Source organism: Sander vitreus, chromosome 17, assembly GCF_031162955.1.
Source record: "Sander vitreus isolate 19-12246 chromosome 17, sanVit1, whole genome shotgun sequence".
Taxonomy (NCBI): domain Eukaryota; kingdom Metazoa; phylum Chordata; class Actinopteri; order Perciformes; family Percidae; genus Sander; species Sander vitreus.
Window position 1 is genome coordinate 28,850,020 of NC_135871.1, and position 13,583 is coordinate 28,863,602.

The 13,583-nt window shown below is 43.4% G+C and overlaps 1 protein-coding gene across 2 annotated transcripts in view; it reads left to right on the forward strand.

The window, feature by feature from the left end:
- Positions 1-1,231: 1,231 nt before the first annotated feature.
- The window catches only part of LOC144532458 (protein kinase C epsilon type-like), a 104,904-nt gene continuing 92,552 nt past the window's right edge, over positions 1,232-13,583 (forward strand). For both annotated transcript variants that reach the window (XM_078273227.1, XM_078273228.1), the window contains exon 1: positions 1,232-2,081. In XM_078273227.1, coding sequence (XP_078129353.1) covers positions 1,734-2,081 — 348 coding nt within the window. In that variant the 5' untranslated portion in view covers positions 1,232-1,733. The remainder of the gene's footprint in view (positions 2,082-13,583) is intronic.

Here is a 13,583-nt window from a genome sequence, read left to right on the forward strand (position 1 = left end):
GGGACCACTGAGGTCTATATAAAAGAGACTTCAGATACAGTATTAGGGGACACTAAGGCCTATATAAAAGCATCCATGCAAAAGCAGCATGTCATAGGACCTTTAATCATAAATGAAATGTAAGCTAGTTGGAATCTGTGATTTGGAGAGACAAATGGGAGAGGATCTTTTTATAAAGAATCATCCTCCTGAACATCCGTCCCCCTCACTTCGGAAATTACGGCTACGCCCCTGCTGTAAGCTATACCTATAACTTATGCTCTCTTAGATCACAAACTTCAAAACGTTGTTAAAATATCTAAAGCCTACTATGTGCTAGGCCTAGATAATTAAACAGGGTTTTAGCTGTTTAAAGAAATTGATTGAAAGAAAAATTAATGCATTTTTGATATCAGTGCATTTTGATATCAGTGCAAAGGCCAACATTGCAATATGGTCATGTGGCATCCCATGAGGTCCCATCTTTTATGGAGTTTTCAATTGCATTTATTAAGTTATTATGCAATGGATTACTTAATTGCAGAAAATGCACTTCACACGTGTTCCTGCATTTCCCACAGTTTCGTGTGCAAAACTATAGGAGCTGCAGCTCTGCATGGGCTTCTTTCCAGCTCCACCTGGGCGATTAAGCAGAGCCTTGCTCAAGGGCACCTTAAAGCGTTTTTCTCCACTTTCTCCACTCATTTATTCACCCAGACACGTACTGATCTGTTCCCCCCCTCTCCTCTTCCCAGCCCTACTGATTTTAACCACCTCCCTAGTCTGGCTTGTGTCGCACTCCCCAGTCTGTCACACCAGGCTCCGGGAAATCTGACGTGTTTTTCGCATTTCCTGCATCAGAGAGAGACGGAGACAGAGCAGTGTCGGAGGGGGAGGCAGCCAGAGGTATGTCCACGGGAAGTTAAGATTAACAGCAGTGGATGAAACTAGGCCGTGCACCGAGGAGCATTTACCTACCTCCCTACCTCCCTACCTACCGCCTGAATCTGCCCCTCCTCTCCGCCTCTGCTGCGGTTACCAGCCGCTGTCTGCTCGCTGCGCTCCGGCGGCTGCCAGCACTCATCTGGAGCCTCCCACCTATAATACCACACGGTGCAATGCAACACAGGCTCGTGCTTCCATGGTGTCCTGCTACAGCTAACGGAGTTTTTTAACACCACGAAGGTAAAAAACAAAAACAAAAAAAAAGCATGACAGAGCGATTCACATCTGGGGCCTTTGCTCGTTTTCTTTTTGCTAACTCTGCTGTAGCTGTTCATGTTTCTTCCATGCACTTCTGAGGAAAGCTCCCCCCGGCTAACGGTCGTTTTCTCTGTTGCTGCAGTTTATGTTTTAGGGGAGATATTTGTAGCATATTCGACAAGTATAGACCTTTCCGATGGAATCCCATTGCTAGGCAACAGCCTGGCCCTTGTTAACTTCCTGTCAGTTGATGTCATTACAACTGTGAAATGGTCTATAGACGTTTTAAGGCAAGTTAAAAACGCTAATGCGGACCAAAGCATTTTTTTAAGGGGCGTCGCAGTTTGCGTTTTCTTCGTCATATTCAACTGGAAGGATTTACAGTATCTGCCTGGAGGACCACCGGTTGAACGGAGCCGTTATTGAAACCGTTACAGCACGAGGTGTAGGCTTCATTTCTGTGAAGTGGTGGAGGAGAAAGGTGGGGTCCTTACATTGTAAACAAGTCACAGTTCCAGTCGGCTAGAAAGCGTAGGGACCGTTACACTGCCATGGTGATCTTCAACGGGCAGCTGAAGATCAAGATCCGCGAGGCTCTGGACCTCAAACCGACGGCTCTGTCCCTGCGTCACGCCGTCGGCCCCAAGACCCAGACCTTCCTCCTGGACACGTACATCGCCCTGAATGTGGATGACTCCCGCGTGGGTCAGACCTCCACCAAGCAGAAGAACAACAGCCCCGCGTGGAACGATGAGTTCACCACGGAGGTCCACGGCGGCCGCAGGATCGAGCTGTCCGTCTTCCACGACGCTCCCATCGGCTACGACGACTTCGTGGCCAACTGCATCATCCAGTTCGAGGACATCCTGCACAACGGCGGCAAGCACTTCGAGAACTGGGTAAGACAGCGATGTGACACCCTGAAGGCTGTGTGGACACCCACAAAAGTGTTTTTTAGAAGTTGTAGGCCTGAAAAAAAAAGCATCAACAAGTTTGTCAAAAAAAGCATAAAGACTTCGAAAGCCTAAACAAAAACGTTGAAAATAAACATCTAACGCCCCTAAAGTGTCTAAAGCTTGAAAAAGTGTCAAAAAAACATCAAAAGGATACAAAAGCTTAAAAGTGCTGAAAGCATTAAAAAAAAATCATTCATTCATTATTTTTTTAGGCTTAATTATTTTGTTATAATTCAAGAAAACTGAAAATGCCAACCAAACTTGATCAGAGACTGTCTTCAAATAGCTTGTTTTGTCCGACCATCGGTGCAAAACCCAAACATATTCAATTTATGATGATTTCAACATTTAAATCACATTTCAGCATGGCCAGAATAAACTGATAAAGGGGCTTATTTAGGAATATGCACCATCTGAGAAGCAAACTAAACAAAAAAAACCCCGACATTTTTGTTGATATAGGAAGGGCCACAAGATAAACCAATCATGCAGGACCCATCTTTGTTATTATAGTAGTTGAGTCGGCACATATTTCAAATCAAATTCACTATTCATTAAATTGACACCGGAGGCTGTGTGGGCTCCTGATGTTCTGAGGGCCCAGGGCTGTTCCATGCAATCCAGCCTCGCTTCTTAGAAGCTTTAGTCTCGCTTTAGTCTCGCTTTGCCAGACCTTCCTCCGCAGCGCTGCGAAGGAAGGTCGAGCTAGTCAACACAGCATTCCGAACTGGGAGAGAAGCATGTTCTGGTTTATCGGCATTTCTTTAAACCAGTCACAATCGTCTTGGGCGGTGCTATGCGCCGAGCAGAGCCACGGTGCCTCTGCAAAATAGCCTCAGGAAGGAACTTGTTTTGGTGGAACGTGTGTACGTTCAAAGGTTGTTTTAGTCGTGCAACAGAAAACTACGATTGGACAGATAGTCTAGCTAGCTGTCTGGATTTACCCTGCAGAGATCTGAGGAGCAGTTAACCACAGTCCTCAGAAATCCACCAGTTTCTAAAATGCCAACACAAAGAAAGCGGAAGGTGAAGGACATCCTAAAACGGACATCAGAAAAGAGTGGAAGAACAATCCCGGAAGTGGAACGTTGTGGATATAGACGCTTTAACCACTGAATGTTTGGAATTTTAACTTTATAAACAACTACTCAATTGTCAGAATTGTGGATTCATTTTAACGTGGAACAACTATTTGATTAATTCAAAGATTGTTTCAGCCCGACAGCATAAAAAAAAGAAGTCCTTAAGTAAAAAACATACTTGACAAAAGGTAAACTAGCAGGAACGTGTATTCTGTATCAGCTCCTTGCACGAAAAAGATGAAATTGTTAGGAATGGTCAAAACAAGTCATTATTATGAGCTATTGCATAGATAGTTTGGCTCATTAACCTGTTAACATTGCCGGCGACCCCGTTATGTAACTTACTTGAGTTCTGACACGTTACATAATAAGTTCAAAACTTTTGTCAATATGGACATGCTGTACATCGTTTGGTAAAAATCTCTGCAATTCAATCATTCCGTTCATTTGACTGAAATCACAAGCACCAAAGCATTATTCATAATCGTAGTGCTCATGCTATTGAAAAGGTATTGTGTTCTGCATAGTGTGGCACAAAGTATCTTTTAGTTATTTTCTTCTTTTAAGAAGTATTCTTTTTTTAGACGGGGACCAAAACAGCTATTTTGAACCATGTTTGAACTGCTGTAGTGTATGTTGTGTTTTAATCACATGCTAATCAAGCACATTTTCTGAAACTAGAAGAATTTAGGTTTCAAATGAAGCCCCATACATGCATTTTGGCCTTGCAGTTCTTCTGTTATAAGCCTTTCCCTTTGGGAACGGTAAATAGACGACAATAAAGCAAAAAGAGGTGTATTTAAACAGGTTAGGACATAAGCAGTAGTAATAGCTTAATAGAAATATTATGATGTGAATTGTAATGATTTAGAATCACCTTATTTAATGCATAGATCAAAAATGTGAAATTTGCATCTCATAACAATGCCATAGGTAAACATGCTCCTTTTAAAGCAACATGAATCCATTCGTTGACCACATAAGAGCATTGGAGCAGGCTGGAAACACTGACATGTTATCACCATGTACAATTGTTGACGTGAACCTGTGAGCAAACAATTATATTTACACATTCAGTGGACGCAGAGCAACATTATTCATCCTCCCCACAGCTAGCTTTTTGATCCTCTAAAACGCAAAGAACCAAGGAAGAGAGGGAAATCTTTAAATCTCTTCAGCTGCTAAATATTCCGCTATATGTTCAGCAGCTGGTCACCTACTACTCTACAGTAGTAAGGTTGTGGGCTGTGAAACCAAAACAATGAGCTCAAGAGACACTAAAATGTCCCGTTGGTCCGTGGGGACTTGTGAGTACGAGTTGTTTTAAGTCTTTCACCACACTCAACACACACACACACACACACACACACACACACACACACACACACACACACACATACAGTTTATAGATCCTGTATGCTCTTGTTAGATGAGCAAGTTAGTTATGAACAAGCTCTTGTTACCTACTGCGGCGCTACAAAAGACGTGAGAGGGTGTAGATAGGCCACATGCATGACACACACACACACACACACACACACACACACACACACGTACACAGAGTTGCATGAAGAAGCTGTTCATTGTTGTCTGAAGCTGCTGAAGCAGATGGATGTTTGAGTGTATTATTGATGAGGCCGCCAGGTCCATTAGAGAGAGACAGAGAGAGAATAAGATGAAAGAGAGGAAGATGGTGAACAGGAGGAGGACAGGATGGAGAGAAGACAATAAAAGCTCCTCGTGGCAGAAATCTTTCCAGACGGTACATTGGCTGTAGGAGCTGTGTGATGTTTCACATGTTTTGATAGTGAAGATTAAGTTCTTGACTCAAGATTTTGGAAATAGATGAAAGCAACTCCTTGTGGATGCTGTGGGTGGGTTTAAAGGTGCAGTAAGCGATGCTGCGCAAAGATTGTTGATATTTGAACCCCCCCCCCCCCCTCTCAGAAGCTCCGCCCCCCCAGATTCAGGGACAGATAACTACTGGCCGGCCAGCACATTCACGTGCTGTCTCTACGGGCTTATGCTAATGTTAGCTACCGACCGTTACCTTGAAACCATCCAGCAAATAGACGGTACCGTAGGGTGCCGTTACCTGAAACCGGTGATTTAACGTTACCGCTCATTTTACACACAGTTTAACAACAAAACAAAACGCTGAGTGAACATTACTACGTTTTTCATGTTGGTTTTGAGCGGTATGCACCCCCACTAACCTGGAAAACGGTTTTAAAACGGTAACGTTAATACAGCGTGTCGGAGGAATACAGCGTTCTCCTGCAGCGGGGAGTCAGAGGCAGAGGGACCGTCACCGCAGCGTTCGCTAACGTTAGCTTCTTGTCTCATCTGGGGTCTGATAAACAGTAAATTAATTAACTGTCCACAGTGCTATTTTCCCATAAACTGTAGCTGTCATATTCCACGGGACCCGCGTGAGTGCGGATTTCATGTCGCGGCTTTCGTCGCTGTTTGTCACTTTGCCTAAGATTGAGTGACAAGTAGTACTCGCCCTGTTGTTTATTTGGTTGCCATGACTTCGCGAGTGATGACGTCCTGTCACTGTTCCAGTTGCTCACCCTAAAGGGGAGAGAGAGCGGATGACAGTTCGCTTGAGTTCAGTAGTGCACACGGCTCTGCAGAGTCGTGTAATTACGACTTTACATAAACAGCTGAAGGAGCGGCGGTGCGCGGTGTACATAGCGGAAACCCTGTTGTGCGTCTGCCCTATTTCTGATACCGGTGGCGGCAGACATTTTACCGTGGCGGGCCGCCGTCAACATATCAACATAGAGGAAACACTGGCTACAGTAGGTGACCGGGAGGAGAGATTCGCTGAATTTGACAAGAAGTGTATTGGATTAACATCACTTACCAGGGTTTCTCCCAGAAAATGAGTTTAGCCCGGTGGCAAGAGTCTTTTTTTGACTAGGGCCCGGAGTCACAGCCATTTATGGAGAGCCCTATAGTTCCTGTGATAACAGAATCATGGACGGAACCGCAAAATTGAGAATTTAAAAAAGCTATGAGACAGATTCCATAGGGGCCTACATTAAGTCAGAGCTGAAAGATAACTGAGATGGGAAAATACAGTAGGGCTGTCAAACGTTTTTTTCTTAATCGCGATTAATCGCTGAATTTCTATAGTTAATCGCGATTAATCGCATGTTTTATCACATGATTAAAATTCTGTTATTTTGCATTTCAGAACTGTTTTTAAGTACATATTAACAATGGAAAGCAGTTCTTACCAGTGGATCTTGATTGGGAATCAAATGAATGCAAAGAAAGTTACTTTATGAAGTTGACTTTAAGTCAAATTTGTATTTGTTTATTATTTATTTATTTGTTCATTCACTGTAAACAACAGAACATGTGTGAATCTAGTCACACATTTGAATCTAGAGTCAATATAGTGTTTAGTAACTCCTAAATAGTGTTGATTCCTCACTGACGTCCAGTGATCACCGGTTAATGAGACAGCGTTGGCAGCCCTCTGCAGCAGTTCCAGTTGGGCTGCTTTCTCCGTGTCGTACAGGCTGTGTAACTGTGAAAACTACTGGCCCCCCTCGACGGCAATGTTTTACTCTAAAATTAGATTAAATTTCATAAAGGATACATGAGGTTTATTGACTATAAAATCCAAAAATGAGTTTAAAAATAGTTCGAACAAGTGTATAGCGGTGGTAGTGGTACGTCGATAAATGCTCATTTATTTTGACATGGGAGGACAACAACAGGGTTAAAGTCAAGATCCGATAGCGTTCTATTTAGTCCGTTTTCAGTCACTGGTAGAAATAAATAATTAGATCTGTCTCCTCAGAGCTTTGCACCCTGTGTTTTTGAAGGAGCACGGTTCAAGGCGCACCCATGGGCACTCTAGGTTAAACATGTCTGGACTTAAGCTGCATTCATTATGTCATCTCAGACAAAGAAACACTTGACATCACCTCGAGGGGACTAAACAGTTTGTGTAGTTTCCCAGTGAGTAATGCTAATGTAAGCTAGTGAGGAAAGCCTGTCATGGAATGAGGTTTTATCCTCTTCAGGAGCAAGCAGGGCAGTTTCAAGGTGATGTCTTCTCCAAAGCCTCAAATCCCATTTCACAAAGTACTGCGCACATACTGTACTGTCTCTAGGAAAGAGTTTTGAAAATACCACGGTATGGTGGATGGAGTCAGGCCGGTGTAAAGTAACAAAATGTCATTTACTTGGGCAGAGAGGGGGTGACTTAGGGCTGCAACTAACAATTATTTTCATTGTCGATTAACCTGTCGATTATTTTCTCGATTCATCGAGTAGTTGTTTGGTCTATAAAATGTCAAAACAAATGTCCCAAAGCCCAAGATGACTGTTTTGTCACAGAGGAGTTAGGAAACTAGAACATGTTCACATTTAAGAAGCTGGAACCAGAACATGTTTACTTTTTTTCATAAAAAGCACTCCAAACCGATTAATCGATTTATCAAAGTAGTCGGCGATTCATTTAACAGTACACAACTAGATTAATCAATAAATCTGTGCAACACAAATCATGTAAAACTTACAAAACTGGAACATTTATTTCAAAAGAAGTCAATATTTTATTTGGTTGTGTCCGTAAACACTAAAACAACACTACGTTCGTGCGCAACACAACATTTCAGCTGTTGTGCGACCGCTTTCCACACATGCGCGTTTGCCGTGAAAAGATACCAATTTTCTGTTCACGTTACCGCCTCATGTTAAAATCCGGTGTTAATACGGCACCGGTGCACTGGTATCTACCGGACGAAATAGCAACGCAGATTTCGGTTTTGTGACCCGTTGTACCCCTATATAGAGGGATGGGAGATTATATTGCAAGCCATTATCTCATTGTTTAATTTTTAAAATGTGTGGTATAGTTACATAAAAAATGACTTGCTCCAAATATAGGCAGTTTAAAACATGGCGACCGTATTGTCAAATTCGGCAACCAAAAGCTGATGCCTGGTTGCCAAGCCGGCAACCACTTTAAAAAGTTAGTGTGGAGCCCTGTTAATAGGCTGTAAGGACGGGTTTGGGAGGAGAGAGGGGCGCCGCATAGCCTGACAAGCCACACCCACATCAAGATGTTGGGTCTGGGAACTCACCATTGGCAGGGCTCAATCCGAGGGGCGGGATAAACGGTCGTCTTTTTAAACGGATTAAACTTTTGCCGTATCCGGTCGGCAAAACTCTGAACACATCTTCCTTTTTTAAGAATGACTTCAGTGCCGTTCTTTGTTCTTTTCTCAAAGAAAAGCTGAAGTCTTCCAAAGACCGCTGTTCCCAGCAGCAGCAGCCATAAGCCCGCCCACCGACTCTATACACGACGTGATTGGCCTGACCAGAGTTTGGTTTTTCCAGCTCGCAAGCCAACGGAGAGTGCCTAGACCCCCTGGCTGCAAATTACATTTTCTGCCGCTAGGGTGCGTCTAGATTTCTAGGCTAGGTGCAGCAAGTTATTAGGTCAGAATAGGTTACTTATGCAGGAGAGAAGCCATCTGAGTTTGTGGCAAAACTTTCACAGTGCTCATTTTTCATTTTGTGACTTTCAGTTGAATAAAAGACTCCTATATTCTCCTATATTTCCTCATTTAAGTTTTCTTTAAAATAGTGTTAAAATCTCATCTGGTTCTCGTGAACCCAGTCTCGTGTCTCAATTGTCTGGTGAGCGTCTCCCCACACCCCTATTAGAGTAAATATATACATAGTTATTTCTTTCTAAGTGATCTGTTAATGACACATAGTCATCATTTGGAAATTCTCAACCTGTGGGAAACACAAGTCCTGGCAATGTAAGAGTTGCAGACAAACAGATGATGCAGATCAGTCGGCATTTGTAGGAAATTCTCAGAAGCAGAACACGAGCGTGTGAACAGAAGCTTTAAACCCATGTTGTGACAAGTACAAAAACTTAAAATCTAAATGTCACTGTTCTCCTGCAAGCCTGTACACGGCCTGTCAGCAATCACCTTCAGCAGAAAAATGATACCGGTCACATTGTTAAGTCAACCTAAGCACACCCACATACAGACACACCTAATACACACACACACACACACACACACACACACACACACACACACACACACACACACACACGTGAATTCAATAGTGAATTCACATTCAAGAAAATTGAGCTCATTACTCAAGCATGCGCGAAGAATACGATATGAAAATGATTGTATGGATTGTGCAAGATGCTCCGGAGGTTGACTTGCTGGAATCGCTCCATTTCCACCAGTTACTGAACTAACGAAAGAATAAAACACAGACAAACTGGCATGATATCCAGTTATGAAACTTCACAGAATCTATATTTGAACTGAAGATTGTCAGTGTTTTTTTTCGCTAGGTTTGTGGAAGACATAGGTGCACGCATTTTAAGTTTTTTTTTTTAGTAAAAAAAAAAAAAGAAAATGTAATTTCACATTGTATGGACAATGTTAGAAAAGCCAGAGCAGATAATAAACAAATAACACTCAAAAAGCTTAAGACAAAAACTTGCTAAATAAGTCCACTGGGGACTAACATTTATCATTAGATCTGAGAAGAGTCTTTTAGTTATGTTTTTGATGCTCACGTTGGTTCTACATTCATTCAGCTTTGGTGGTGCCCAAAAATGGCTTGGGTGCTGCCTCTAAGCCTTATAATAGTAGGGGAAAACTCGGTCTTGTTGTTTGGGGTTCTTGGATTTGCCTAATTGATGAAAGAAGCATTCTGCACTTTGACAATCCAGTGCTTTGTCCATTCGCTGCCTGATGGCGATTCAGCAGCCAGGAACATGCTTTGGTTGTGCCGTGGTACACACAATTCAGAAGTAGGCTATATGGCATGGTATCAGTATCAAAGTAACCAACTGGAATGTGTCTGTGACATCACGTATAAAAAAACGCTCATGTAAGCTCAATGGTGTTTTAAGCCCCCAACGTTGACTTCAAGGCAGAGCTGTGACCGTTGACTTCAAGGCACCTAACTCTAACCCTACCCAAAACACCCTCATGTACTGAGAGCTGGCATCCAGTATCTAGTCAGACTTGTTCTTCAGATCTTTTTTCTTTTCTTTTTTTAATCGGCTTAAGAAAAAGCCAATTTCAAGCTATCTTATTATCCTAAAGGTGTGGACACACAGAGCCGACGGCCAAACGTTGGCAGAAAAGGCAGTTGGACTGATCAGTCTCCCCGAGTTGGTCAAAAAAGTGCCTCGGAACACACCAAAGTGACGAGATGTAATACGTCTCCATAACGCTAATCTGTATTGTCGCCCCCAAAAATAAAAACCGGCAGCTGATTGGATGAATGCGTCATGTGGGTCTGGCTTCTCCGGAAATTCAAAGCCAGACTGTCATGGCGGCTCGTTCAAAATACGATCTCATATTGTACTAAAATAGTATGAGTAATGAATCTTAATTTCAGATCAACAAAGGTCAGTTTAAAAGATTTTCGTCAGATTTAGAGAGACTCTCACTCACGCTCATTCCGCTCCCCGTTTCCGGGTTAGCACTCCGGCAGTGCCCGCCCCGCCGATTATGTCAAATCGGCCAAAATGAAGGCCGACGGCCCCTCGGATGGACGACGGCACGGAGCACACCGAACAGACTCGAGTCACTGACCTCGCCAGACTGTCCAACGGCCCATTATCAGCTCTGTGTGTCCACACCTTGAGTTGTAAGTCTTCGTAGTGAAGTTTAATGATGTGAACATGTGTCAATAACCAATGGGTGTGCTCCCTCCAGCACCAAACAGGAAGCAGCAACAGCTAGAGTCGGTATTGTTTATGGTTGCTATGGCGCTGCGCTACGTTAAACGTGAAAGAGGGAAAGTTGCCGATTTTCAACCCTTCTGAAGCGCGTCATCCAACGGGAGTTTTACCGGCAGATAAACGCAGACCAGCTAACGCTAGCGCTAGCTGAATGAATCTAGTTCAGTGGTGTAGTCTAATGTATTGTAGTGGGTATACTGTACTGTATGTATTGGCCAGAATCTGCCTTTGGGGGGGGGGGGGGGGCCATATCATAGTGGGGGGTCTGGGTGTCCTCCCCCAAGGAAGTTTTGAGCATCAACGACTTCATTTCCTGTATTCGGATACACTTTCATTCACCAATTTACGAGGCAATTATCTTTATTTAGGCTATGTGAAGAAGAAAAACACAGATGACAATTCAAAAACTATAATGGAAAGTATGTTGTTGCGTGTCATTGGGCATTTTTAAGTGGGTATCTGGAAATCCTGGAGCTTTCTTAGTGGGTATACTGCGTATACCTGCGTATCACGTAGACCACACCACTGATCTAGTTGTTGTCTTGCAATGTGTGACCCTGCAAGATCCCCAGTCTTTACATATTATGACGTCTTTAAAGTGCTCATATTATGCTTTTTGGCTTTTTCCCTTTCCTTCATTGTGTTACATATCTTGTTTTGTGCACGTTATAGGTTTACAAAGTGAAAAAGCCCAAAGTCCCCCCCAAAAGGACTTACCATCTCCAACAGAAAACACTGTTCACCAACTGCTCCAAACAGCTCTATTGTAGTCCAGCCTTTACTTCAGAGACAAACGTGGTCACTTTGGAACACACGTTATAATGCTCACCTAGCTGCTAGCATGGCACGCCCTCATACTCTGCTTCTGACTGGCTAGTAGTCCTTACCTAGGTACTGTCAGGGCACGCCCTCATACTCTGCTTCTGACTGGCTAGTAGTCCTTACCTAGGTACTGTCAGGGCACGCCCTCATACTCTGCTTCTGACTGGCTAGTAGTCCTTACCTAGGTACTGTCAGGGCACGCCCTCATACTCTGCTTCTGACTGGCTAGTAGTCCTTACCTAGGTACTGTCAGGGCACGCCCTCATACTCTGCTTCTGACTGGCTAATAGTCCTTACCTAGGTACTGTCAGGGCACGCCCTCATACTCTGACTGGCTAGTAGTCCTTACCTAGCTACTGTCAGGGCACGCCCTCATACTCTGCTTCTGACTGGCTAGTAGTCCTTACCTAGGTACTGTCAGGGCACGCCCTCATACTCTGCTTCTGACTGGCTAGTAGTCCTTACCTAGCTACTGTCAGGGCACGCCCTCATACTCTGCAACTGACTAGTTAGCAGTACTTACTGTGCATGTGCGACTCCCAACAAAGATGGAACAGAAGTGAGATGCCTCACTCTGTAGCTAAAACAGACAGCTCAACACACAGGGTGAAAAGAGGAGCTGCAGCAATGTGCAGTACAACAAAAATATGGTGTTTTTTGAAAATTAAACCACGTGAACCTATTCTGGTACAACATCAAAATAACATTATGAACCTGAAAATGAGCATAATGTGGGCACTTTAACTTTGATGTGAGATGGTGTCAGACTTTAGTCTTTTCAAAGTCTTCTAGTGTATGGCAGTCATAAATCTGTCAGGAATTACTGCTCTTTTCTGAACAGTGATGTCATGTGTAGCATCCGCCTTGTTAGAACTTGTCCTTAAAGAGCGAAGCGGGGAGAGGGAAAACAAGTGTTTGATTTTACTCCACAACAGGCAGTGAGTGAGAGACACTCCAGAACAAGACAAGAGAGCGTGTTGAAGTGAGCTGTAGAGTTTTGAATGGCTGGAGTGAGGCAGCAGGGCTTTATCTTGCCATGATGGCTTTACAAATATGCATTATTTCAGTCCAACTTTTAATCCAATCCAACAAAAAAACATGTTTTTCTAAGCAGTAACACCAGTGACAGCAATGATGGCTTTTTCAATTCAATGTTTTGTTCTTGCATAAAGGCATGGGTCACATGAAAGTATGAACGATTTGAATATTAATCAGTCATACAGCCTACATCAAAGTGGTGCCTTAAAGGACCATACCAACATGTTTTATCCCATCATGCATACAACATCACATCTAGGCCTAGTCATTTTGCAAACCATGCTTCTGTGTTCTGTGCATTTATTTTTAACCTTTTCAGGCAACCTCTGGTTTATTTCAGTGAACATTAAAGGTGCTCTAAAGTGATTTTTCATCACATACAGCAAACATCTCCTCACTATCCGCTAGCTTCCTGTCCCCTGAACACACTGTAAACAAACGTGGTCTCTGTAGACAGCCCAGGCTCCACAAACGCCAACAAAAACAAACTGCACCAACCTGCACCACCAAACATAACAAACAGTGTTCCAGCCAATAACTGACAAGAAGGAGCTGGTTGAGCCATCACCGCAGCAGCATCAGCCAGTAGGCTACTTCCACAATGCCTGTTCATGACTCAACCAACTCCTCCTCGTCTGTTATTGTCTGGAACACTGTTTGTTATGTTTGGTGGTTCAGGTTGGCGCGGTTTGTTTTTGTTGGCATTTGTGGAGCCTGGGCTGTCTACAGAGACCCATG